The sequence below is a fragment of the Anomalospiza imberbis genome, chromosome 5, assembly GCF_031753505.1.
Source record: "Anomalospiza imberbis isolate Cuckoo-Finch-1a 21T00152 chromosome 5, ASM3175350v1, whole genome shotgun sequence".
Classification (NCBI taxonomy): domain Eukaryota; kingdom Metazoa; phylum Chordata; class Aves; order Passeriformes; family Viduidae; genus Anomalospiza; species Anomalospiza imberbis.
The window spans coordinates 61,601,892-61,628,670 of record NC_089685.1 but is presented as its reverse complement, the minus strand read 5'-3'; the positions used below and the strand labels follow the sequence as shown (position 1 = coordinate 61,628,670).

The 26,779-nt window shown below is 41.5% G+C and overlaps 1 protein-coding gene across 4 annotated transcripts in view; it reads right to left on the bottom strand.

Annotated features, from left to right (window-relative positions):
• Positions 1–26,779, bottom strand: part of GRAP2 (GRB2 related adaptor protein 2) — a 96,815-nt gene that overhangs the window by 9,762 nt on the left and 60,274 nt on the right. For all 4 annotated transcript variants that reach the window (XM_068191318.1, XM_068191314.1, XM_068191315.1 and 1 more), the window contains 2 exons: positions 4,458–4,560; positions 1,291–1,382 (listed from right to left, as the gene is read on the bottom strand). In XM_068191318.1, coding sequence (XP_068047419.1) covers positions 1,291–1,382; positions 4,458–4,535 — 170 coding nt within the window. In that variant the 5' untranslated portion in view covers positions 4,536–4,560. The remainder of the gene's footprint in view (positions 1–1,290; positions 1,383–4,457; positions 4,561–26,779) is intronic.

Below are 26,779 nucleotides of genomic sequence, written 5' to 3'. Positions count from 1 at the left end.
TAACAAGAAAAAGATGGGCAAAAACAATCCATCAAAAATAGGAGGCAGCTTTCTTCCCTATGTCTAGTTCTGTCATCTGGGCTGAACTGCTTCAAAGTGCAGACCTGGTGCTTAGAAAAGCGTCAAAGTGGAAATATTTCTTCGCAGCTCTTGCACAGAGAAAGCAACACGAGAAAAATGTGTGTGAAAAAAGAAGCTGCCAGTGCTCCTGAGCGATGGCACAGCCCTGTGAATGAGCGAACAAGAACAACTGACTGGAAGATCTCATCCCCCTGAGGCCCAAAAGTACAAGCCCGTATTTGCACAGCAAACGAATAATGTCCTTCAGCTCAGCCAAGGAGGTTGGCCTATGTCCAAAAAGGCCAGTAAGTGCCACCTCCAAAGGGGACAGAGGCACTTATTTGTAACCTCAAAATCCCTGTGTGCTTCCAGTATGACCGCTCAGGGCTCTGGTGCATTACAGCCACACCAGAGCTTGGTGCATGCTCTGCTTGTTCACCCCTGAAATGCTGCAGCACTTTTGAAAAAACAGGACAATGAGAGGTGTTTCTGGGAGCATTTCTGCTAACTGAAAGGTTGTAAAAATCCCATGCACTATCATATTTATGGCATAGGACTGGAGAGCACATTTAACATGCATTCCAACAGGCATCAGTCCTTTCTGAAAGTGCAGCTCCATCTCCTCAGCGGGAAGGGAGAAATGCAGGTACACCTGTCCTCTGACAGATCTGTTTGTGTGAGAGAGAGAGAGCGAGCAGGGCGGCATGTCTGCTGATCCAGAGTAACACCAGCTGTCACAGTCGCGCAGCATTGCACTGACCTCTAGTGCACCGACAGAAAGGCACAAGCACTTCGGGGGGGAGGCAATGCGGTGGCAGGGTGGGAAAAGGGAGAGTCGAAGAGGAGGAAATTTTTTTATAATTCCTTTTCAGAAAGATCTCTCGCTCTTCCTTTTGTGCTTAGACTCTGTTACCAAGACTTCACATCATGACTATTCTCCTTCTCTCTGAGGGCATCTAAATGCAATTCCTGCCACATCCCAGCATCCCTCTGCGCAGCAGTAACAAAAGAGTCACTAGCTGCGAAAGAGCAGAGCATGCTTTGGGGTAGAAATATGCTGTGCTGGCAGAACCGTGTGTAGCATTATGGCAATCCCTGCCAGCCCCAAAGCGTAGGATGTTATGCCCAGCACTTCCCCTGTTCTCTCCTCTGTGCGCACATGCAAACGTGGTCCTGACAGCACTTGGTGGAAATGTGCCATGGTGGTGACACCATTTCTGCCACACTTACGGGGGAACATGGAAATCAATGAAGTTCTTAGGAACGTAGCCCTCGTGACTTCTGAGCTCAGCCTTGTACCACTCTTCCTGGGAGCTCAAAATCTGCAATGGAGAAATGGATGGAATAAATGCATCTCCTGAGAAAGGCAAAAGTGACCAAGATTCAGGAAGAAACCTAGAATGTCTTGTAAGAATAAAAGAAAATGGTACACATTCTCTACTCCCCACCCATGGTGCAACAAGGTTAGTGGCTGATGACCACTTCAGAGCAAGCAAGCAGTAAAAAAGCCTGAGTACAATTAGAGAGATTACTTGTTAACTTTGCCCCTTTGTCTGACTGCCTGTCCGTGTATCTCTGATGCCTGTGAAATGGAGAAATTCAGCTTTCAAAGACTTAGTAGGGGTTTAAGTTATTCTCTGTGCTGCCTTTTGTAGTTGGTACTGGAACATCTCAGATTCACAAGCGAAGAAGAAAATATCTGTGAAAACTCCTCTGACATATGGATATGGAGGGATATGCAGCTGTAGCTGTGTGTGTTATGACTGCACAGATGTTACCATGTGCTCTCACCTCTCATTTCACAAGAGATTCTTTGGTGAGTTACGTCTTCAGCTGCCCTGAGTTTTGCCAAGGTAGATAAAAGAAGAAGGCAAAAAGTGTTTTCGAGACACTATTAGACTTCAGAGATTGTAGGATAGCTGGAAGTGAGTCCACATCACACACTGGAGCAGCTTCAAGTGTGCTCACATTAATGTTAACTGTAATGGTCCTTAGAAACATCACTGCTGACCACGAAGGGCCCAGATTCATGACACTGTGGCTGATGGCCCAAGGTACAGCCCTAAGCTAGAGGACAGAAATACAACCACATTGGGATTTTACTGCAAATGTTGTGGTCTTTGGTGTTTCTTTTTGACATTCCAGCTTCTGGGACAGGATTCTGCCGTATGAAATAGATCATCTTTCTGCTCTTTCTGGTTTTGGAGAGGAGCCTAAAAGCATGAGCTGTGACAATTTTAAAAGGAAAAAGCCAGTGGAAAACACTTAATTCAAAATCTATTGTTAACAGTAATAATACTTACTTTGTGAGCCAATCGCATGGTTTTGGGAACCTAAGTCACATTTTAGCTTTGTATTTGAAACAGGATGTTACTGTCTCTGGAGCCAATTCTTCATTGCCTTCCCAGCCACATAGGCCTTTTTCAAACATTTGGATTCAGAAAAGTTAAGGAATAGAAAGCTGTGGAATGCCCTACTTGTTTAGTCACTGCTGTCCTCATGCCTGGGTGCTGGGTTAAGGATCTTTTTTTCACTGCTGTGACCAAACACAGGGGATGATTGCTACTTCCTGCTCATGCTTGGGGCCTGCTCTGCTGGAAGTGAGGTTTCCAGAACGACCCACCAGCTGTTTGCCACTGCAGAGCTGGCAGGTTTCTCTCAGTGTGTCATCCTCTCAGAGAAGGATGTAGGGGGGGCTAAGAGGGTGGATTTCCTCCTGTCGCTACTGGTTGAGGGCCTCATGTTTCCTGTTTTGTAATCTCTACATCAATATTTCATCTTATCTCCTTCATAAATCAGCAGGTTGTTGCAGGCAGCGCGAGGGGGCTGATGATGGGGTAGGAATGTGTGTGTGCCTATCCCAGAACAGAGCTGTTACTCAGGCTGATTTACCGCTACTACAGCTTGGGTGGCTAAGGTGTTGTTTTGTTTACCTCAAGGACATTAAAGGAAGAGGCAGTTTGATTTTTCTGGTAGTGAATTCTCTATGACAACTAATAATAATAAAACTGGTGTGTAGTGTTGACGCTTTTTATCAGAAGATTCCAGCATACTTTGAAAGGAAGCTCTAGCTTATAACGATTTTACAGAAAGGGAAACTGAGGAACAGAAAGAAAAGTGACGTGGCCAACACCATCACCCCAGCCAGGGACTTGATGGAAGTCTCCTGAGAAAAAATGCATCAGTAAAGGTCATGTGATAGTAGGGACCAACTGGGGTAGAATAAGAGTGTTTATCTCTGCTGAAGAGAGGCAGTGATTTCTCCAGAACTTTCTCACAGCTCTTTAAAAAGATTTGGTACTAATGAACTCTGATGCTATCAACTTTGTCTAAGTGCCAAGAACTGAAAGGCCAATAAAATAAAAAATGGTGGTGATGGAAAAGGTAAGGCTGAGACCCAATATCTGATAATTAACTGGAGTATCTGTGACTGCACAGAGGGGTAGCAAAGGCTCCTCGCCAAACAGGGCTGTACATCCTACTGTTGTACATCATCCCTTTGGACAGGAAAAGAGTTAAGGCCTCAGGGAGGGGTAATACTTAGGCATTTTCAATGGAAACAGAATATCTGAGGCTGAGAAGTGGATAAATAATTAGGGTGAAACTTCAAGTGGCTTCATCTGTGGGACTTTGTAACATTAACAATAACTGTTCTATCATACAAATCAACACATACAAATAACACATACAAATCAACTTTAAAGAGACTTCCAAAGCTCTGTATTGTATATGATCAGCTCTACTTCTGCCATTGCCTCATTGATAAATTCCTGCCAGGGTGTATATAATGTTATTAGACCAGGACCTCTTAAACTATTCCACTATGTGTGTAACAGTCTGTCTCATGGAATTTTCCTCTCCTATTTGCAATTGCCTAAGATCTCTGCAGCATCTAACAATAATTACTAACTGTGAAAAGTTAGATATAAATTCTAGAATGGATAAGAGTTATCTTCTAATCAGTTCAGGGGCTCGAAATAAGGAAGACAGCAATCCCTCTGGACAGAACTGGTCCTGCCTGTGTTTAGACATAATTATCAAAATGTAGTCACTATGGATGGTTTACCTAGTCAATGAAAACAGACAGGACCCTCAAAACCTGTCACCAAAGATCTGTACCCTAGCAAAGGTACATACCCTTCCCTGCTGACTACCAGAGGACTGCAGGGCAACTAAATCCACAGTTCATGGACACAAAATCAAGAGAAGTGGACACAGACTCAAGTAACCTGGGAATTGTTGTCCTATTGCAAACCTTATGGGAGAGGAGTATCCTGAATTTGTATCCTAGTTTATAGATGTGTCTTCATCTGTTTTGTCAAAGCAAATGGAAGCACAAGAAAGATCTGGAAGCAGTCTCAGAAACACTGTTTAGTCAATCTGGGGACTGTACTTACCTTCAACATATCCCCAGCCTGGAAGCTCAACTCATCTTCTCCAGAAGCAGTGAAATCAAACTTGGCGATGGCTTCCATATTGTGTCTTGGGAGCAGAGAGAAGCTGGAAGAGGTAATGTCAGATAGTTGTCAGCATCTGTGAGCTACTGGGGTTGCAGAGTCCAGCCTTGGAAAGCTGACAGGCAGTGCTGTGATTTGTATGTGGAGCAGCACGCACCACCTACGGGCAGCCATTAGTTACTAGACACGGGAAGACATTAGCAGGTAGAAGAGAGGGCATGGCTGAGGCTATAATTAGCTGAAGTCAGAAGCACAAATAACCAATTGCGTATAGTTATTCCAACTGATTTCTTTCTCTAGAGCAATCTCATGGGAAAAACATGTATAGACCAACTTTGTCACAGCTCCCAATAAAACAAGTGACTCTGTCCTGCAACAGAAAAATGTATTTTCCCCCTGCAGTGACTTACTCTTTGCCTCAAGAGTGAGTCAAATTGCAGGCAAAACAAACAGGGCTGCAATAAATATATATTTTTTTTCTTGGACACGGGGCACAATATGGATGGTTGAAAGAGTCTCTTTTCTTTGTGATGGCTTAACATGTGTGACCACAACTTTCAGGTAGGAAAACATTGTTTGCAGAAAGGCTGTATTCCCAATTTTGAAGCAGGTAGAGAGTTAGCCTACCTCAGTGCTGTTAACCCAGGAGTCTGAAATGCATCAGACAGCCTGCAAACCAAAGCCTGCTTTTTGGCACCAGAGCAATGTGGCAGGGGAAGTGGCAAGATGGGCTTTGCTCCTTCACCACTTCCTGCTCACGTAACTTGGATGTACCCCAGCAGGACCATTTTTATAATCAAGAGTTACCAATTTCCCATGGCTGGGTCATGTACCCCACAGCCCAGTGGTGAGGCTGCCAGTGACAAGCCAAGAAACAGCCAGGCAGTACCACCTTAAGCAAGTGCACTGCTGGCAGATGCACTTGCAGCACAGCGTCTGAAGATCATCAGACAATTCCAATATAGAAGTAATTTTTATGATTTCTAAGCTAGGTTTGTCTGGGAACAAAGATCCTGAAGCCACAGGTTCCACTACGTAATCTCAATTCTCACAAAAACACTCAGTCTTTATGGCTTCAGAGGAAGTGTCAGCTTGCCTGATCCAAAACATTCTTAACCAGAAAGCTCTAGAAAGAGACTGTACAAACAAATGAGCAACCCTAATTAGGGTTAGATATTTCTTATCAATTAGAACTACACAAGATCCCCACAATATAAAGTGTTGATACTGAACAAGCTCCAGAATTTTGCCACTTTAAAATCAAGAGGCTGCTGTAGACCTCCTTCTTGGCAGTACCTGCTGTAATGTTCCCCCTCTGACACACGACCCAGGGATTTAACTATCTGTCTAAGCAGAATCCAGGGCCCAGTTCTGATACAGCTCAACTTAAACTGCTGAGAATAAGCTGGGAGAAAACCTGCAGGGCAAAAGCTCTAGGACTGCATCAGCATTAGCCCAGGGATTCCAGAGGAAAACCACCAACATGGGAAGATAGAAAATCTCAGAGGAAAGCCAAAACCATAGTTTAGTTGTGATAGTCAGTCTAGCTGAGTACCTGTCATGGATCATTTGGGTTACTGAGTTGAGTTGTCAGTGCCATCAATCCTGACCTAGCTGGAGGCAGATGGCAACTATGGAGGGTGACTCTTAATTTCTGCTCAATACCTGCGAAGAATCTTTGGGTGCCTTTACAGAGGTGAGGAGTATGCTAACGTGTAGCCTAAAATTTCATTAAATCCTGACTAGGTTCTGTGTGTGTTAACTGTATAAAACAGTTACTTATTGGCTAAATAGTCTATTTCCTGCTTGCAGAGTCCCTTTGCACTTGACTAAAGATCCCTGAATAAAGCGATCCACAAGAGGGGCCATAACATCACTGGATATTAGTTCTGATATTTGTTACAATCACTTCTAACTAGAAAAAAAAACCTGTTTATATGCTTCCTAGTGGATTCTGTTAGCACTCTCTTTTTTGCTGCTTATAGGTGAATTTATATCCATGTGACTGATGAGAGCTATGAAGCACCAAGGCAAGTTTTTGGCAGACCATAGAGAGTTCTGCTTATTCAGCATGGATCTGTTCTAGAGCAATCGGGGTTGCTTCAGTGCCAGGGCCTCCCATGTAGGTCTGAGTACGTAGCTCAGCTGAGATCCACCCTACACTTGCTATTCCAACCTGCTGCCTTAGGCTTTGAACACGCATCAGTGCTGAACCCTAACACCCTAAAGCACTTTGGTGCTTTATTCTCAGGCTTCAGCTTTCCACCTATTCCAAACATTCTCACCCCCTATTCTCCCTGTTGATCTACTAATGCTCTTTAATTCTTACTTTTGGTACCCTTTGCAGATTAGGGTCACTCTGTGTCTTACTCTTATTCCAAGACATTGGTGTTACCCTGCAGGTGCAGCTCTGGCCTGATTTGAGATCTGTCCTCTATTCTTGCATAGATATTTTTGGAGCTTCAGTCTGTAACCCTCCACAGGCAGTGTCAGCCCTGTTTTGTGCTAACAGAGCATAGGGGTATTAAACTGGAGGGGAATTAACCCTTAAGGGAACGGGTCAAACAATTATACTCTTTCATGGAAGACAATTGAAGAAAAAGACTAAAGGAGAGTTACTTTAGTAAGGGTTGTTTTTCAGTGTTTTATCTTGCAGTGGTGGCCTGCTGCAGACAGATCAGAGCCAACAGTGCAGGTGGATCCTGGAACTCCTAAGTGCAGACCATTAATCCCAGCTTGAGGAAAAGAACACACTTAAAAACAATTTAAATAGAAATGATTCAAATATAAATCCTGTCTTTGATTCTGTCCCTGAGATACAGAAGAAGTAGTAGGGGTTCTCTCTACAGGGGCAAGAGAGTAGAAAAACTTTAATTTTTAAATAATCCAAATGTTAAAGGTGCTATTGGAATGTGGCCCCTCCAAAGGAGAAGAGTTTGTGAAACAGTTAAAATCTTCCCTCTCACTTCCTTTCCAATTTCAGCAATCCCAGCCTCAGGGAGAGACCAGGAGAGAGATACCTCTTCAAACAATCTAACACATGGATTATATATGCCTTTCATTGCCAGCGGCTGGATTTAGAAGTGGCTCAAACACCATCCACAGTGTTGACTGTGTTGATAAATCAGCAACGCAGTAATGCTCTGGCCTTAAGCTCTTCCCCCACCAACTACTAAAGCAACACTAGCCAACAATCCTGTCTTTGAACTCCAGCCTACCACTTTTCAGCACCTGAACTTCAAACCACTTCTGTTTCTCTGATCCTGTTCCTCCCTCCATGTGTAACTTGAGAATCCCCACTCCACATGGGTCAGTGCTGGGCTCTCATGAAAACTCCCCTGCCAGGAGCCCATTCTTTCCCTCTCTGCATGCCTGTGACTCCCAGCACCACCCCACAACACAGACAGACAGGAAATTTTTCACTATTATCATAACTTACATTTCTCAAGCACCTTTTATCCCAAATTCTGCTTTTAACTGCACGGTGCAACTCCTTTAAGCTTTTGATAGCCAAGGACAATTTTACACGGTGCATAACGTTCTCTGTGAAAATCACCTTTGTAGAGCGTTTATCATGAAACGTATGCAGTGTTCAAAGAGGGCTTTTCCAGTTCCAGGTGTGAGCTGACCAGTGCCCTTTGTTTTGTGCTGGCTTTCTGCATGCAAGTGAATTTTCTCTGTGGTTCACCTTTGCAACAGGGTGGATTCAAGAGGCATAAGGCTACAGCAGCTCTGTGGGACTGGTGCAACAGAAGGTTCACAAAATCAAAAGTGAAAAGCAGCATGGCTTTCAGAGCACAAGGTAGGCATTTTAGTTTGGCAGAATGCCATTCCCTGAACAAGAACATCAGTGTCTCTGTTGATGGAAAGTGCCAAGGCCTAAAACATGTCAGCAAGCAATACAGCCTGACAGCAGTGTCCCAAAGAGTTTAACAGCATTACCCTACACCATGTTGGTTCCAAATTCAGCAGTAACAATGCCAGGGAAGCTCACCACCTAAGAAGAGTTCGTCACCTGGGGACTGCCCAGCCTCAGCCTTTCCCAGTTTCACCTACTTACATCAGAAGGAGAGCAAAATTACAACAATGCACTCACTTAATGGAACCATATGCAAAAAGGTTCTATTTGTATGCCAGTAGCACAAGAAATTGCACACATCTCCAGTCTGAAGCTTCATCCAGTGAGGTTTTGCACCAAGATATACAGCACAAGCTACCGTGTCTTTGTTTGGATCTGCAAGAACAACCTGTTGGACTGATGAGCAGCCGGGGACAGGATTCAACCCTGACCATCTGTACAGAAACTCCAGATGACATTTCAGCAGAAACAATGGAGAAGGGACCTGTAATCTAGAAGAGCTGTTGCAGATAACAGCTTTGTTTTCACCAGCCAAGCCACATACAAGTGGCATGGGAATATTTAGCTCCAAAAAACACAAACCTCTTGCTACTGAGTTAACGGTGCAGCTTCACTGACTGTCAGTGATAAGAGGGTAAAGTTTATAAAGGAGAACAAGTCACTAAAACACTCAGAAATGATGCATTTAAGTCTTGGCTATTCTGCCACGCAGATCAATGCACAGCACTTTGCCTGAGCCTATGTGCAAACAAAATAAGTCTCCAAGGAACTGGATTCACAGAACAAACTTTCAGGAATCTATAACTGACAGCAGTTGCTAAGAAATGCCCCAAACTAGGATGGGGCTTAATTTCCCTAGGGAACCCAGGTCTTCTGTGCTACTTCCCATCACGTCAAGAGCAGAGTTGTGCAGCACCATGGGAAGCTGGTGCAACAACAGGCTCAAAGAGAGGAGCACCTGACACAGTACCAGGTATGGTATCACAGCACGATGCTGTGACAGTATAAAATACCAAACCTTTGCCGTGCCGGAAGGGTTGGCGTGGGGGGACTGGGGTGGTGGGGAAACACCTCCTTCTGTTTGCCCACCTCCTCCCTCAGATCCCAGCTGGTCAGATTTGGCAGAGGCAGAGGGATTTGTCCTGCAAAAGCTGATACACAAGGTGGCCTTGGGATGCCATGCTCTGCCCCTACTGCGCAGCACGTCACTTTTCCTTCCAAAACCCCCCTTCCTCCCTCTACCTTGTCGCAGCCAGCTCCCCCCACTCGAGTGCCGGAGCCATGGCCAGCTCCCCCCACTCGAGTGCCGGAGCCATGGCCAGCTCCCCCCACTCGAGTGCCGGAGCCATGGCCAGCTCCCCCCACTCGAGTGCCGGAGCCATGGCCAGCTCCCCCCACTCGAGTGCCGGAGCCATGGCCAGCTCCCCCCACTCGAGTGCCGGAGCCATGGCCAGCTCCCCCCACTCGAGTGCCGGAGCCATGGCCAGCTCCCCCCACTCGAGTGCCGGAGCCATGGCCAGCCCGTACCTCGCAGCAGCTCTCCTCCCTGCCGGCACTTCGCTCAGAGCAGGAGGCGCGCTGCCCCCGAGGCACGGCAGAGCCCGAGAGCTCAGGCCCCTCCCTGCAGCGCCCGTGTCACACATCGGCACTGGGCCACGTGTGTGGGGACACTCAGGAGTGGGCATGAGGGACCCGGGAACACAGCCGTGCCTGTCACGGGACTGAGCGGGGCATGGACAGTTTCCAGTCCCTAATGGCAGAAATACTTGGTACTCTGCGTATTTACAATGGTGGTGCCGGTTCAAAAGGCGCTGCCCCTGGCTGCTGCTTCAGCCCAGGGTGGTTTAACAGGTGGAGAAAGGAGGGTCCCTCAAAAAGTGCAAGTTCTACCCAAATAAGGAAAACAGAAGTGAACACAGATCTGCTAAGTTAACTGAGAAACCATAAGTCTGTTGAAAAGCATATCTTGAGGAACAAGTAGCTACAGACATAAAAACATGTAATAAAATAATTTTCAAAGACAACAGAAACAGGAAGCCTGGCAGAGTGTGTCTGTAGGGCTGACAGATGATTGAAATGTAAAAAGAATGTTCAAAGAAGATAAGGATAAAGTGCAAAAGCTAAATGAATTCTCTGCATCCATGCCTCTTCCATAGGGATATAAGGAGGTCCCCACACTGGAGTTTTCTTTGCAGAGGAAAGCCAGGAGAACTATTTCAAGATGAAGAACTGGAATAAAAGATTTTAGGAAAAAACACCAAATGAACAAAAGTAAATTCAAATATTTGATATTTTAGAAATCTTAATTGAAATCCTAACTGAACATGAAATAATAAAGGATGAGCAATTAAACTGTGGCATACAGTGCTAGACTTAACTAAGCCTCGGTTCTAGGAAAAAAGCAGCAAACCCAATGCCAATGTCTGAGATGTGTTTTGAGGGGATGCAAGGTGCAGGTCTGACTTCTGTGTGCCTGAAATGGGTTAAAAGATGAATGATGAAATGAATTACCGGCCCTGAGAGAGAAATAGCATACCAATTCCTCCTCACACAGCTTTTGTAGAAGGAAGTCATATGGCACAATCGGAGTTCTTTGAAGGAGCTGATGAAAATGTAGATACAGGTGATCATTTGATATAAAACTTGCATCTCTACATAATTTTTGATGAAGTCTTTCATTCAAAGACTCTTTAAAAAGCCTCCTAAGTTCTCAAAGAATAGGAGGGAAGGTCCTATAGAGGATTAACAACTGATTAAAAGTTAGGAAACAATTTGAATGTGCTGTTCAAAATATTCATAAATGATCTGGAAAACACGAAGTGACAACACTAACTGATGAGAAAAAAAATCCAGGGTAATACAAATTAAATCTCATCACAAAGCCTTGCAGATGGTTTTAAAAATACTGTTGAAATGGAAGGTGAATCTCAGTGCTGACGGCTGCAAAAGCAATGGACTTGGGACAAAACAAACATAACTACGTAAACACAGCAATGATCTTAAATTAGCAATTATCACTTGGAAAAGACACCTTTGAGATGCTCTTTGAGTTCTACCAAAGTGTCAGCTGAGTGGAAGTCAAAAAGGCAGGTTAGGAAGCTTCTGGAAAGTGATAGAAAACAAGCCAGAAGACAACATGATGTCACTGTAGAAGTCTCTGGAGCACCTACTTGAATATTTGTCACTTGAATACAGCAGCTAGTTCTCGTCCCTCCATCTCAAACACAGAGACAGTGGCATTAGAAATAGCAGATAGAAAGCAACTAAAGATGACTGAAGGAATGGGAAGGTTCTGGACAAGAAGGGACCAAATCAAAGACTGGGATCCTTCACCCTTAAAAAAATGTCAGCGGGATAAATACAAAAAAATGTTGGAAATAATGAGAATCATGGAAAAGGCCAACAGGAAGTTTTATCCATCGTTTCTCATAACATAAGCATTAGGAGTTCATTCCAAGAGTGACAGAATCTGGGAGGCCCTAGGGAAAGGAGCTGTGGCATGTATTTGTCCTGTTCTCACTCTCCTTCCCCAAAAAGCTGTTGCAGGGTACAACACCATGGATTGTGAGTAACTTTAACCTGACCCAATTAATCCTAATTGTGGCTCTTCACCAAAAACCACCACAATGTGCTAGTCCAAGAGGACTGGTCCAGCAGCAGGCTGGTAGGTGATAGTTCCTACACACACCACCTTCTGGGGAGGTAGTAATCTCACTGGAATATCTGTAAGGTAAAACAGGGGTAATGTGAAAATTATGAAGCACTCAGACCAGTCAGGGGTAGATACAATGAAAATTCCCTCTGAATGGGATAATCTTGAATATAATGGCTGAAAAAAATATACAGGTTCAGCAGGCAGGGGGCTAAAGGAAGAGTACAGCAGTTAACTCTTGCCATGTTGTGAAAAGTTTTCCGTGTGGCTATCAGTACATGAGAAATATAAATTTCTGTACAGGAAGGTGGGACATAAATCCTCACAGTCTTCTTAGGTTTAAGCTCTGTGCTTTTTCGTGGTCTGTGAATGGCATGACAGATTGCATTACGTTACACACTGGAACGACCTAATTTCTCTATTTTCTACCATGATGTGATCTAATGGGCCCCCCAGCAGGAACGCTGCTGGTGACTTGTCACTCATGCTTGCTGCCTGACAATGTCACAAAAGACTGCATGGATTCCTCTTATGTATCCAGAACTATTGCATTATAATATTAAATCTATTAAATGTCAAGCCGTAAGAGATGTGGCTTTCTATACTATAAACAAAACACTCAATACTGGCAAGCTCCCAACACTGAGAAAGAATAGGAAATAGGATAGAATAGGAAATAACTCTCTTTTCTTTCTTCTCCATTTCTATATATTCCTCCTCTGTCACAGTTACGGTAACACATTAACCTCTTCACCTTGCAGAATACATTCATCACAGCTATGCTGAAAAATATGAAGAAATATCCAGATAATTCAGCCATAAGTAATGGAAACAAACCTAATGGGAAGGACATCAGACTCCATGCATCCATGTTTTAGCCAATCTCTGTTAGAAAACTGGGTTAAACTCAGCCCAGGCAGACAGGTTATTCCACAACTACTTGCTGCAGACTTCTTTGTCATTATCTACTACTGACACAATCCAGACAGGATGGTCAAACCATAGCTATTATGCAGTCTGAGAAGAGCTGGATTTAAAACCTTGATGCAGACAAACTTACACCTGCTTTTGCACTTAGGTGAGTGACCCAACAGATGCATCTGCAAATGTGTCTGAAAACTGCCTAAGAACACGCTGTCTTACAAAAATCTTAGTGATTTCTTGCTGGCCTGAAATTTTCAAGAGAAGAATCTTTTTCCAAGACATTTTATTCACTTTAGTTTCTAGCTGGGAAGCATGTGGGCAGCCAGAAAGAAAACCAAAGGGAAAAGAAAAAATAAAGAAAAAAGGTAATTTCCAACAAAACATATACATCAAATATTTTTTCTACTCTGAATTGAGTTGATAATACACGAAGAATTAAGTGACCAGGTTTTGTTACCCTTAAGATAAACTACTTCCCCATGTTCTTAGTTCACCTCCAGAAAGTAACACCATCGACAAGGGAAACAGAAGTCAGAGTGTGGAAACAGGAGATTTCAATTGTTGTAAGTAATTGTAAGTGATAACCCAGCATCTGTGGATTTGGGAGCATCAGGACTGTAAATCCACATAAAGCTGAACATTATGAATGGAAGCTGTCTAGTCTTTCCCAGGCTCCCATCTATTCCTGTTCCCACATTCAGATATGCTGCACACAGGGCAATTCATCCTCTCACAGCTTTGCTCTCTGCAAACAGCTGCTCAGGCTGTCCACAGTGACAGGTCATTAGCGGGCAGTTATTTTTTTCAGGACTGAGTGCACAGAAGTGGCAGTGCTATAAAAGCTTCCCTGCAGAGCTCCATGAACTGATCTGGGAAGAGCTCTTTCCCAATTTACTGTGCTTCCTGTTAGCAAAAATTGTCTTGAAATCTCTGTGTCTTGTTGCTCACCTGCAACAGTCCTCTTTGATCACGTCCCAGGATTTAAAAAAAGCTCGATCATCAGCATCAGTTGCAAAGCTATTGCTGTTCTAGTGCTGATCTTGTCACCATCACCCTCACAAACAACATTCAGTTTAGCTGATGTGACTTGAGCCTACTGTGCTTTCACAAATGGTACAATTATTTCAATTAAAGGCGTGAAGCCAATTCTCTTACAGGAATAAGCTTTACCTGTAAGAGTTCTGTTCTCATTCTATGGTTGTGTATCCACCAGAAAAGTATATGGCTTAACTGCCTGGTCCCATCCATGTAGCACCATTTATTGCAAGGAGATGTGGTTTTAATCCTGAACATCAGTGTTAATTTGCTACTTAGTTCATACAATGCTTCCCATCATTCTGCAAATTGATCTCCAAAGATATCCCCTACCATTTCAGCTGAGGAGCATCTCTGCACTTCTGAGAGATTTTTCTATGAAAGTTTATGTCTAAAATCCTCTACTTTCCTATTCTAAAGAAGTAGTGGCAAACTTATTGATATTCAATATTTTCATCAAATCCTTTCAAACCTGCCAACTTTTTCTTCTATGTCCCCTACTCCATAATTACTACCACTGAATTATTTGTGTCTCTCTAGCAGCTTCTTTATTCTAACCAGTCAGGTTCTCTACCTCCTGCATTTAAATGGTGATTACTCTGAGCCAGTCTTGTGACATCCCAAGATTATAATTTTGACAGCAATTACAAGACCACAGGAGTTGAACTGTCACAGAGCTGATTGAAGTACCAGAGGAGGAAGGAGTAGATTACAACAGAGAAAGGGAAGTTTGACTTATTTTTCTCCACTACCAAATAATTCTTCTGGATTTCCACAGATTTTCTTTAACTGCTGCACTGCTGCCCAAGAGCCCAGACAGGAGGAACTGCCTTACAGCTTCTGTGTTGCCAGCTGCTCTGAGCACACACAGCCAAAGCATGCCTGTTGTATTCTATAGTGTTCCATGTCAGAGTTTCCAGCTTAGGCCCATCAACTGGGTTTCAAGGATCGGCTGTTGGGACCAAAGAAGATCCAGCTCACTGTCAAGGAGGCCTCTGTTCAACACACAGCATTTTGTACTTTTCACTTGGAAACCTGGATGAATCGCCAAGCCCAATGAAGGCTGGAGGCCACAGAACAAGACAAACAGAATATGTTCCTCATAACAGCACATTTTCCAAGCCTGTCCTACATTTATCTCATCTAAGAGCAAAGAAAGGCCAGTTACTCAGGGCAAAAGACCATAGATCCCGTAGCCTCACCTCTGCTCTGGAGCCTTCCACCAGCAGGACTAGTTTCTAATCGCCATGGAGGGATATCTAAGAAAACTTTCTTCTCCTTGCTGGTCTCTTGGAAGCCAAAACTTTCTTCTCTTTGCTGATCTCTTTCAGAGACTCTTAAGTGTTAATCAGTTGATCTCCCTCATCATCTGTGGACTACACTAAGTTACAACAGCAGCAAATTCGGCACATCTCACTATATAATACTAATATATAATGTGCTAATTTTTCTTTACAGTGTTATAATCTTAAACCTCAGAAGCACTGCTACTAATCAAAAAAAGAACAAATTCCCAGCCTTTACATTTTATTACCATCCCTTCTGGACACTAACAAGTACCAAAGTAAGTCCTAGAATTGGGACTTAGTTTCAACAGTACCCTGTGCATCCCTGAAAGATAAACATGACAAGAACACAGGATTCAGAAGTCTCGGCTATTATGATGATGGCTAATTTTGAAATAACACTTAAAATTTGAGCTACAGATAAGTTAAGCATGGGCTATCAAGCCAAATCAATGTGGGTTGCATGAGCTGCTGGTTTTCTTCTTTGCTGCATGCAAAGACAGCAGATGGAGAAAAGAAGGGAGAGAAAGAAAAAGAGACTCTTCTTCAGTGATTTGAATCGAGTGCTGGAGTGTTCAACAAAACAATCCTTTCCAGGATTTAAATTTTCCTTTGATGAGCACCTTTTGACTCAGTGGGATTTGCAAAGCTTCCATTTGAAGCCGGAGAAAAGTAATCTCACTCTTTCTTTCTTTCCCCTCCCTGCACTACACCCTCTAATCATGATTAATATATCTAAACATGCCTGATTAAGCCAGACAGATGATGGGCCACTAATCTGAACTGATCAGGGCTCTGGAGCTGCCAAAGTGAACCTGCTGTCTCTCTATCAGACAGAGCAATAAGGGGTCGGTAATGCAGCCCCATTAACTGCTTCCTACAGAATGAATTTTCCCCGACTGCTCCTTAAGAGCAGACACTTGAGGAATGCTGCCTGATGGGAAGTAGCTTTGAATCGTTTCTTTTAGCACAACTGTCAAGCAGCTCCTTCTCAAGCCCTCCAGACAAACAACTAAAGCATGAAAAATGTAGCCACTTCCTTCTATGCTACTTTCTTTTAAATCTTCTCATACCTTATCTTGCTAACTGTCTCTCAATTTTCTCATCTTTTCTTGGTAAACTTCAGCACTGACAGATATATGGTGCACTGCAAGTGTGTGGTTATCAGAAAACCAGCCCTGTTCCCACTGTGCCTGTGTGTATGCAAGAAAGGGATCAGCTTCTGTGTACAGGTGGAGCTTGCGCTTCACGAATTCATAAAAATTAGGGCTGCAACAGACCACTATGATCAATGCACCATATAAATATACCAGTGAACTGCCTGCATGCAACATATTTGCACTTATGTTGAAGGTTCATTGAAGGATAAATGGATACAGGGCAGAAAAAGAGCAAAATGTACACTTCTGAATTTGTTTGGGTATCTATGCACATGTACATACACCTGCTTTTATGTGGGTGCAGCCCTTTACAGTCTTCATCCTCTGAGATCTACTTCCAGTAAAGGACTGCAGTCAAGAGGGATCAAGTGGGCATCAGGCCATGCTGGGGCTCTGTCAAATCCTGTGACTACTTATCCTAAAACTGCTCTTTGGTATAATTTCAAGTGCCTTCAAAGCTTCTCTAAATCACACAAGCTGTGACCAGCTCTGGGGAATTCTGCTAGCTGCAAGTCAGACAGAGAATTTTATTTCTCAAATCGATCATAGAAGAGACTGGGATGAAGAGTGATGATGTATTTCACACATTTATGCTATCAGGGAGGACTTTTCAAAAGTCACTTCCAAAGCAAAAGAGTAAAAACAGTAACAAGAACCTGACACTATGAGATTTGATTAAAAACAACCAAACACAGGCAATAAAACCCACCTACAATTATATACAGATATTCCAAGGCGCTTTCCTTGTATTTGGGTTTCAAAATATGGGAAAGAATACTCAAGATTTAATTATTTCCAACTGTGACTGTCAGAGAGAGGATTCCAAAAAATATAGTTTCCAGCATGCTGTTCTATAAATTGGAGCCCTTGCACTATAACTAAGAGGTGAAGAATTCTGGTGTTCATGCAGATCTGTATATGAATTCACACTGGATGTGCACATGAATGTTAAATTCCCTTTGTCTAGGAGCAATGAGGCACTTTGCAACGTGAAATGGAAATCTAGGGAAAAACCTGTAAATATTTGTACTAAAATAGGAGCAAGTTCACCTTATGTCATTGGCTCATTTCCACAGCATTTCTGAAACTCATATTTTCTATGTGAAAGATGGAAGATGCAACAGATATAATGTCTTTATTTCTGGGCATAGCACAGCCTAGAGAATTCATTACATTAAGGCATTCATCCAATCTAGTAAAAATAGTTTTTAATCTTATATTGGACTCTGCATTGGAGCAGTACATTTAGGTGGGATATGCTATGCTACAAAATGCTATGAAAATCTGCTAGTGTATACAGCTGGGTACAAAATACTATGTTTCCAATCAGCTACTGCAGGTTTCTTTGATAAGACCAGGTGATAAAAATTTGTGTAAAATGGGAAGAAGAGCAAGATCAGTGATTAAACTGACTTTTTTTTTTCCTCGTGTGTGCGTAGGATTAGTTCTGCCATCACAGATAGCTGTGCAAAATCTGGAACTCTAGTACTAAAATTAAATTGTATGATTGTATTGCAACAGATATGATTTTGCACAAAGGTATAACTACAGTTAGGTCAGTAAGAAAAAGTAAAGTTTCTTTGTCCTTTTAAATATAAACTCATTTTTGTACAAAATTTCATGTGACTGCAAAATTTGTTGGGTGAAGTTTGCTTTACCTCTTTTCCTTTCTATATTTTTCCTCTCTTGTGCTTTTATGAAAGAATGAAATATGAAAGTTTAGTTCAACATACATTTAGCTATGGTACTGTAAACACAAACATGGGGAATCTAATTATTTGGTTTTCATGGTACTCTTATCCTGGGCATGTCACACATAACTGCAGCTCAGCCACCTTAGATCTGAGAAGAACTGATAAACTGATACACATGCAAAGCCTCACATTTAGGTAAGGACAGAGAAACTGACATGCTAATCTGTGTTGTGGTATAATGAGCACAGCTGTGATACCTTCACTGCATGATGATCCCACTTGCATATTTACTTTTGGAGCCTCTTTGTTGTATTAACTATGTTTTTTCTGCTTAATGGGTCTTCACAGCTCAACTTCCATTTAAACACAGAACCTCTTTTACAAGGTGTAAGTGCTACAAAACCTTTTTATAAATTAAAGTCAGGCCTTTTGCATCTGCATTCGGGAATGGTTCTGAAAGGGTTTTTAAAGAAATCAATTACAATAATGCATACATAAAAAGATGCAACTGCAACAGTCAATCCAACTTTTCTTCTCATTATAAGATGTGTGAATGCCAGCTTGTTACTATTCCTGGGGTTTTCTCTGCACAGTGATTGTACCATTTTAAGTAGAAGTGTAGAACATATTTCATGTTTGTCAATGCATTTTTTAGTTCACTTGGATTATGATACCTCTGAAATTAAAGTGCAGCAGCAGTTCCTGAATGATTTAACATGTAGACATTTTTACTCTGAATTAGGTACAACTAATTCTTGTTTATCTTAATCCAAAACTAAATTAGATTGGAATGGGTTCTTATTATCTGGAATAAAAACAGGTCATACCATAGTGTAAGAATATTGGTTACTGAACTAACATTTAGACTGACACTTAATTAAGCACAAAACGTTCTTTATAGGCAGATCAAGTCTGACATCCTACATTTCCCCTTCCCACAGCATGGGCACCGTCATGGCAAGGAAGTTCATTGGAACCTCTCTGCATAACCCTTGTACATCCTGCAAAAATAATCATGGACCCAGTCCTTCAGTGAGCAAGTAATCAATTGCTGCTCTGCGGCACGGAGCCACACAGCCTTCAGACTACTCAATAGACTGCATGTGGCAAAAAGGGAACACCGTGCAAAGGGTGTGAATGAGTCATTCGACATTTCAGGTTGACTGAAGTCATTCTGCTACATTTATTTCCAATCTTGATGTGCTATCCACAGTTGCATATTAAGCAGGATGAGAAGAAAGATTTAAATTATTTGCTACAACACATGCATGGAACACAGCAGACTGCACATGTGTGAGATTGAGAGATTACATGCATGCTTGGGTGAACACAGCATCATGTGAGGTGCCTCTTCTACCTTCATACAGCAGCAGGCATCCTATCCTACAAGCAAGCCTGAACACATCTCAGAAAAAGTTATGTCTGAATCTGTGTTATCTCTAGGGAGCTGAATATAAAGGAGAGATGTTCATTGGCAGTATGCCTGAAGAGAGGAATAGAGGTCCCATGAGCATACTTCAGGTGATGTGTGTTGTGTTTTCCTTGGCAAATACAAATCTGAACGAGCTGGTCTGTGTACACTTGAAGGGTAGGTGTGTGAGCTGTGTGCATGTGGGTGACAAGGAGCACCTAAGAGCATGAGCAGGTGTCAGCTGAAGCTGGAATTTATACATTTGTGAAATATCATTAGCAGTGAACCACCTACTTAAAGATTTCCATGGAAGGAATACATGGCAGCCTCTCAAAGTATTCCACTGTAGATGACCCCCACTATTCTGCACGTTATTGATAGCACACTCAATTAACCTTGGGGACAGAATACAGAGTGGACATTGTCTCTCTCAGTTTCAGTCATTTTTGCTCAGTTTGCATAAAAACCACTGAGGAGTGGTAGTTAAATCTCCAAGTAAAAGTGCTTTAATGAAAACAAAAATGCACATTCTTGACGTTTGTATTCATATTAAGCCTTGTAAGCTTCATTATCTGAAAGCCCAAACATTGGACCAAGTCATTGCAGATTATGTCCCATTAAGTAGCGAGTGCAATTCTAGTTCAAAAAGTTTAGAGAAAATGTACTCTTAGGTTTATTTGGCTGGAAATTGCAGGCATATTATTGCAATTCCAATTTACCCAGTGTGCTTGTATTGGCTTTGTATAGAAGATAAAATGGAATGAGGTGAAAATCCAGTTTTTATTAGTAAGTCCACTTCAAGGCACATTTCTTGAGGAAAAGGTCTTGCAACTACTGGAATTTGTGATGCAATTAGGGGAGACTCCACACTAAAGGCCTTTGTAAAACCCATGAGGGTCTTAAGCAGCAGTGGGAACTCCAGATATGCTGAGGATATCATATCTTAGGTAATCTGGGCAGAGGCACAACATGATCTACAACAGCTACAAGCCAGTTCACAGATCCCCTGAGAACTGGCTTTGGTCCTACCAGCTCACTTAAGCATAAAAGTATGATTGTTTTACTTTGATTTTGTTCTAAGACTAAGAAACAGATGTGTACATATTTAAAGAAGCCAGGTGTTACATTCAACATCACATTATGGTCTATGAGGGGAGGAAAATAAGTTATTTCTTCCACAACACAATAAAACATCCGACACAGTTGTTCCTGCAAGACATGCTCCAGAACACACTCTGCTGATATCAGTGCTGTCATCCAAGGATCATCTCATGAGGAAGAGTTGGAAAAAAAAAAAATCAGGGAATTGATATCTTTTTTGTTGAACTCTCTTAGTCTGTTGGACTATTTATTGTTACATCTTTCTCCTTAGCCTTTCACTGTCTTTCCTATCCATATGGCAAATCACTTGAAGCAAATGGCATTTTTCCATACAGTGCTCCGTAACAAAAACCAGTGGGTCAGAGGTGTCTATAGAATCCTACAATAAATGGATTAAAAGGGATTTGTGGCGATCCTGCAGTTCAAGCCCCGGCCCACAGCAGGGTTAATTTTGAAATCACACAAAATGAGAATGTAACCTCATCTTTCTACAGCGACTACTCTAATGAAGCACAAGTCTCATTCAGGCAATGATATAAATCATACACATGGCTAGATTAAAGACATATGGAAATCATTTAGGTAGAAGACCTGCATTAAATTATTTGAGATTTCCTTTCAATATGCATTCATAAGATGGTACTGACTGCAGTGTTAGACTCCAATTATAAAGCACATTATCAAAACACACACTAAAATGAGGCTATCATTACAATTGCTGTTTTCTGAATTCTGTGTGCTGAAGACCCTCATTACATAGTTTCAAAAATCTGATTATTTGTGGATGGAATTCAGGAAATAACTCAGAAGAGGAAAGAAGGGGAAAATTTCAAACTGGAAAAAACAGTTACTTTACTTGGTACATTGGAAAACACTACATGTCATGTACCTCATACAGCCTTCAAGAAGCTGTTCCTCGTCTAAATACTTAGAAAGTCTGCAGAAGAAGGTTTTGAGAGCCAGAAACTGTAGGAACTGTGCAGCTCTTGTCCTTCAAGATGCATTTTGGTCACGGCAAGGCTTTTCTCACAGGCTGTGCAGTGAGAAACCTGCCAGCGGCAGGAATTACTCGTCACGACACTTAAACAAGGCCCATGCACTGCTACATGGAGATTTAACCAAGCAAAACAGGGATTAATGTGATTACTTCCATGATGAATGAGATTAATTTTTTCCAAATTGAATACATCTAAAAACTTTATCAACACTGCAATTCTGCTTCCATATTAAAAAAAAATCAAAATCCTGCTATACTCACTGCACTTCCATTTTCTGCTCTGCTCTCTATCAGTTTCTTGTATCTACTTTACTTGCATTCAGATTTAAGGACTGCAATGTTCAGATTGATTACTACTGCATATCTTCCTATATTTGATTACAGTAGGCTGTCTCTTTTGCATTGACAGATAAGCCTTGTCTTTTAGTTTAGCTTTACAAAAACGATTATACTTAATAAAGTGATCATTTTTGTAAAAGAAACTAATCCACAAGTATCCACAAAGCTTTTACTGAATTTTGGAATTCTGTTTTCTTGGTTGCTCTGTCTGATGGTGATTTGACTTTGCTCATCTCTACAGCTTAGAGAGGAAAGCAGTGGATGCTCAGCCCTTCCAAGAGAAGCATCCAAGATTGCAGAGCAGAAGATGATGCATTCAAAACCACTTCCTAAAAATATCATGCCAGTATTTATATTGAAAAGGAGAATAACATTTCAAAAGAACATTCTGCTCAAAAGTTAAAAACCACTTTAAGCAAAAAAGTTAAACATGCAAACAAAACCGTTCAAAACAGCAGTAATTCATTAGGAAAATAACCACTGCTCATTCCAAGAGATTCCCAATGCATTTCACAAATCATTAATTATATTCAGACTCACTTTGTGTATCTGGTATCCTGATAGACTCCATCAGGGTGGGGATGCAGCAGTACTAGACACAGACCACACTCTGCTATATACCTTCTTCCTGGTGTGTTTTAAAGAATTACAGCTGTTCCTTTGCCTTTGCTTGCTTAAACTACTCAGCACTTTAATGAAGAAGCCCTATTATGAGCTCTGGTGTTTTTTCCTGCAGCCTCACTGAAAATAACACTTCTCTGGACATGCCTGGTATGGGTTAGCTGAACTGATAAGTCTGAATGTTAAAATTTGATGACTGTGTCCTTTGACCCCAGCTTTACCCTTTAGGACACCTCTAGTTTGGCTGCTGCTTTCCCTGACACTATTTATCCCTTCACCTAACAATGAAATCCATCCTCCAGTGCTTTTCAGCAGTGCACAGCAGGTTAGGAACAGAAGCAACAACTGCCCAATTAAAATTGAAATGTCAGATATGCAGAAGGCAAACTGTAATCAAACTGACCTGCCTCAGTTATCAGGGCAAGATGCCTTTAGGCTTATGCAATTAACTGAAGGATAATTGATGACCACAGGCAATCAACCTACAGCTGCGGGTCTCACGTGCAAGAAATGTGCTCGAGCACATTATTCAGTATTGACTCAGAGAAAAGGGCTTGACTCTGTTTGAGTCAAGCACCTCTTAAAGCACTGAGGTTCTCCTTAGAAATCTCCCCAAAACTGCCAGCTGAAATCACAAAGCAGTGGCTACAAGTGTGCTACCATTCCCAGTGTCTCTGTATGGTGTGCAAGGAATGGTAGAATCTGTTTAGCTGGTTGTGGAGATGAAAGGATCCTTCAGATGAGGGTGGTGCCCTGGTGACTTATTACAGTGAGACAAAATAAAAGCAGATGTGGGGAGCTTTAAGGCACTACCAAAGAAACAGAAATCAAGCCAGAAAAATGATTTTTTTTTGGAGTACTGAAACAGCTGCCCTGGGATAACACTGGGAGAGCTCCTCATCCAAACAAGCCCTTCATCTTTTCTCCCTTCTACTTCCCACTCTTCCTTTACCCCTCTCTTTAGAAAGAGCTTGCTGGGTTTTCTTCTGCTATGACTTTACCTGCATCTCATGAACTGATGTGTTTAGTTGGTTTTCTGTTTTCTTTTTTACATCAAGACAACCACTACTTATTGAATTGCCAATTAAATTATTACTGAGCTGCTAGAGGTACACCTCCAAGGAGGCATATTGCATTGGCCACAGCTAGCTACAATGCCATAAATCACCTGTGCCTTTTCTTCCCTGAGATTCCATCTGGAGCAGTACACCTGGAGTAAACCACCTGACTATTAAACACTGCTTGTTCTTGGCAATGAAGGTATAACTTCTAGTACAGAGCCTCCAACGTCAACAGTGTCTGAAAGTCAGTTGAAGCTTTTCTGTAAAAGAACTAATTATAATAAAGCTCAGGATGCTTGAATAACTGACCCTCAAAAGCCCTGGAGATTTAAGAAAGTATTTCTAAACCCATTTCACAGTTGCAGTTATTAATGAATTATTAATTTCTACAGACATCATCTTGGGCTTGCTTCAACCTTCTTTGCTCCAGTGACTTCAACAGTCAAGGGAAACAGTCAGAACAATGTTGGAAACTAGTTAGAAAATAAAAATATATTAATTAGTATGTACTATGGAGGTACTAGTCATGTCTGTGTACCTTCAGCTGACCTGAGCTTTGAACTTAAAATACAGATTCAGTGGTTTTGGTATGTATGAGAAACACAGCATACATTAAGAATGTATTAACTGTATGGGCACATAATAAATTTCCTGAGATGTTATATGTAAATCTATTAATTAATTTACTAAGTAAAATTACTCTTAAATATGTTTTTTTTTAAGAAACTTGACACTTTGGGTTTGATCTTTAATTTGTTTTTATGGCCTCAATAATGGAATAATTAATCCAGATTTTTATTCTGCTTAAAGATCACAGAAATCTTGTGTAGACAATGCGTGAAGATTTTTTCCAAGGTTTTTATACCCTTACAGTACTTTTAATTAAATTTGATTTTAATTAAATTTAATTTAAATTTAAAAATTTCCCTTCTTAATACACTCGGAGTTTGATTTACTCCTTCTGATGATGATACAAATAGAGCTTTCAAGACACCTCTACTGCCCACAGTTAGAATGGTCCTTTCAAAATGTTCATCTCTTCACACCAGGCTTCTCAGTGGACAGTAGAATGTCTACCATCTTTCAGCAGGAACAGTTGGCTTCACTTCTGCTGGAAACAGAGTGAAGCAGCTGCTGCTCGGAATGAGGAAACTCTGTGAGCAGCAGTGTCAGCCTCACTGAGAACTACCTTGCTGTGATGTCTACCAACACAAACATTCAGAGATTTTCTTTACTGAATGGGCTTGTTACAGCAAATGCAGAAGAGCGCATTAAACCTTTTAGGCACATAGTACAGGTGTCATTACTTGGGGTACAGGATACAACAATATATACTATGTCAAACCAGTAGGCAAAAGATGCAAGTGCTGCACATGGCCTCTACTGAAGGTAAACACATGTTTGTGACACTGCTGATGTAATTTTTTGCAATGTAATATTGCCTGTCGTTCATTCCCTTCTACCAAGAATGTACAAGTAACTTGATGGCTTCAATGAATTAAGATTCATCTTCTGTCTAAGATGAGAAAGTATTTACAGACTAGACTTAGTTATCTTTGAGAGTTGAGGAAACTGGGAGGTTTTTCTGTTTTGATAGATTTAATCTCAGAGATCTGTTACACTATTAGAATTATCAAGAAAGTGCAGTCCAAGCAGTGTAAGGACAATACAGCTTGAAACTTGATAATACCACTTGAAACTGTAAACTAAACTCCCTGACAGAATTAGAAAGCATTTCTTCCATCCCCATGTGGAGCTTTGCGTGCTTGGTTCATAGAGGGTTCGGTCACCTTTCTCAGAATCAATATTTTTGACCACTACTAGAGAAGTGTACTGGATGTGACAGACAAACAGTCTGATGTGGTACAGCAAGTGCCTTGTACAGACAGCAAGAGAGAAGCCTCCAGTGTCCGGGCTTTTGACTCTCTACACTTCACATGGAAAACAGTTACCAGAGCCTGATTATGCACAGAGACAATTTCAGAAGTTGGTCCATATTGTAAGATAATCCCTCTTTAGATTCCAAGTGCCTCTCACCTAGAAACATGATGTTATTTATGTAGGTAGATTTTAAAAATAAAAAAGGAATGTCAGAGTTCCAAGGGTTTAAGGTCATACTCTACAAGTTACTGGTGGAATTTTCATGATGAGATAATAAAATAAAACAACTGGGGAACTGGAAAGGAAAGACTAGAGAATGTAAGGTATACAATGCCTTGGGGGGGAAAAGTGGCATGTTTTTAGTACTGTACACTGCTCCAAAAAGATAAAGCCATTTATAAAAAAAGACTGAGTTGGGGAGAGAGAGGAAGGATGGATCTTAGAATTCCAAGAGAGGTAAAAAAGAATTTCACATGTGTTACCACATGATGTTAATTTAGGCATTCAATTAATTTTCTTTTACCTCATAATATTTTGCAGTACTGACCTCTGATTTTAGTGCCAGGATAATGTGTCCATTCTTAGCAAGCTTATTCCTCAAAGATTAGTCCCTCCTGCTTAGATATTATTTAAAAGGTACTTTAGCGTGGTTCTCCAATTAGCAGAACGATTGAAAAAAAAAAAAAAAAAAGAAAAGGCTACAGGAAGAATTTAGACAATTCCAAAACATAAAAAAAAAATTCTCATCTATCTGAAATCCTTCTAGAAATAACAGACAGCAACTATGCTTTAGAGAGAGCATTCTGGGCAAAAGTCAAAAGGAAAGGAAAACACCCTTCCTCTCCACCAGATTACCCAGTGGGGTAATTTCAACATCCCTAGGACAGCAGCAATCAAACATCAGAAGGATTTGAGTACAATATCAGCCCCCTAGAAGGGCTGTACCATGGGAATTAGTTTGTGTCTTGAACCATGAAATTTATAGGACACACATTTGTTAGCCTAGTTGATGTCTCTACCAATTCTACTCATGACTGTGCAAATCTCTTTCCCTCTTCACCTTTAAAAAAGCAGTCATTTGAAATCATATTTAAAATCAAATTATCACTAGAAAGTGCAGAAACAAGTCAGTCTTGTTTAGTGGTGAGAAAAGAAGAGTAGGAATCCATTTTCCATGTCCAGCTCGGTTAAATATTTACTGTGCATTCCTGTGCGAGTCACTTCACCTCTCTGAACTGTAG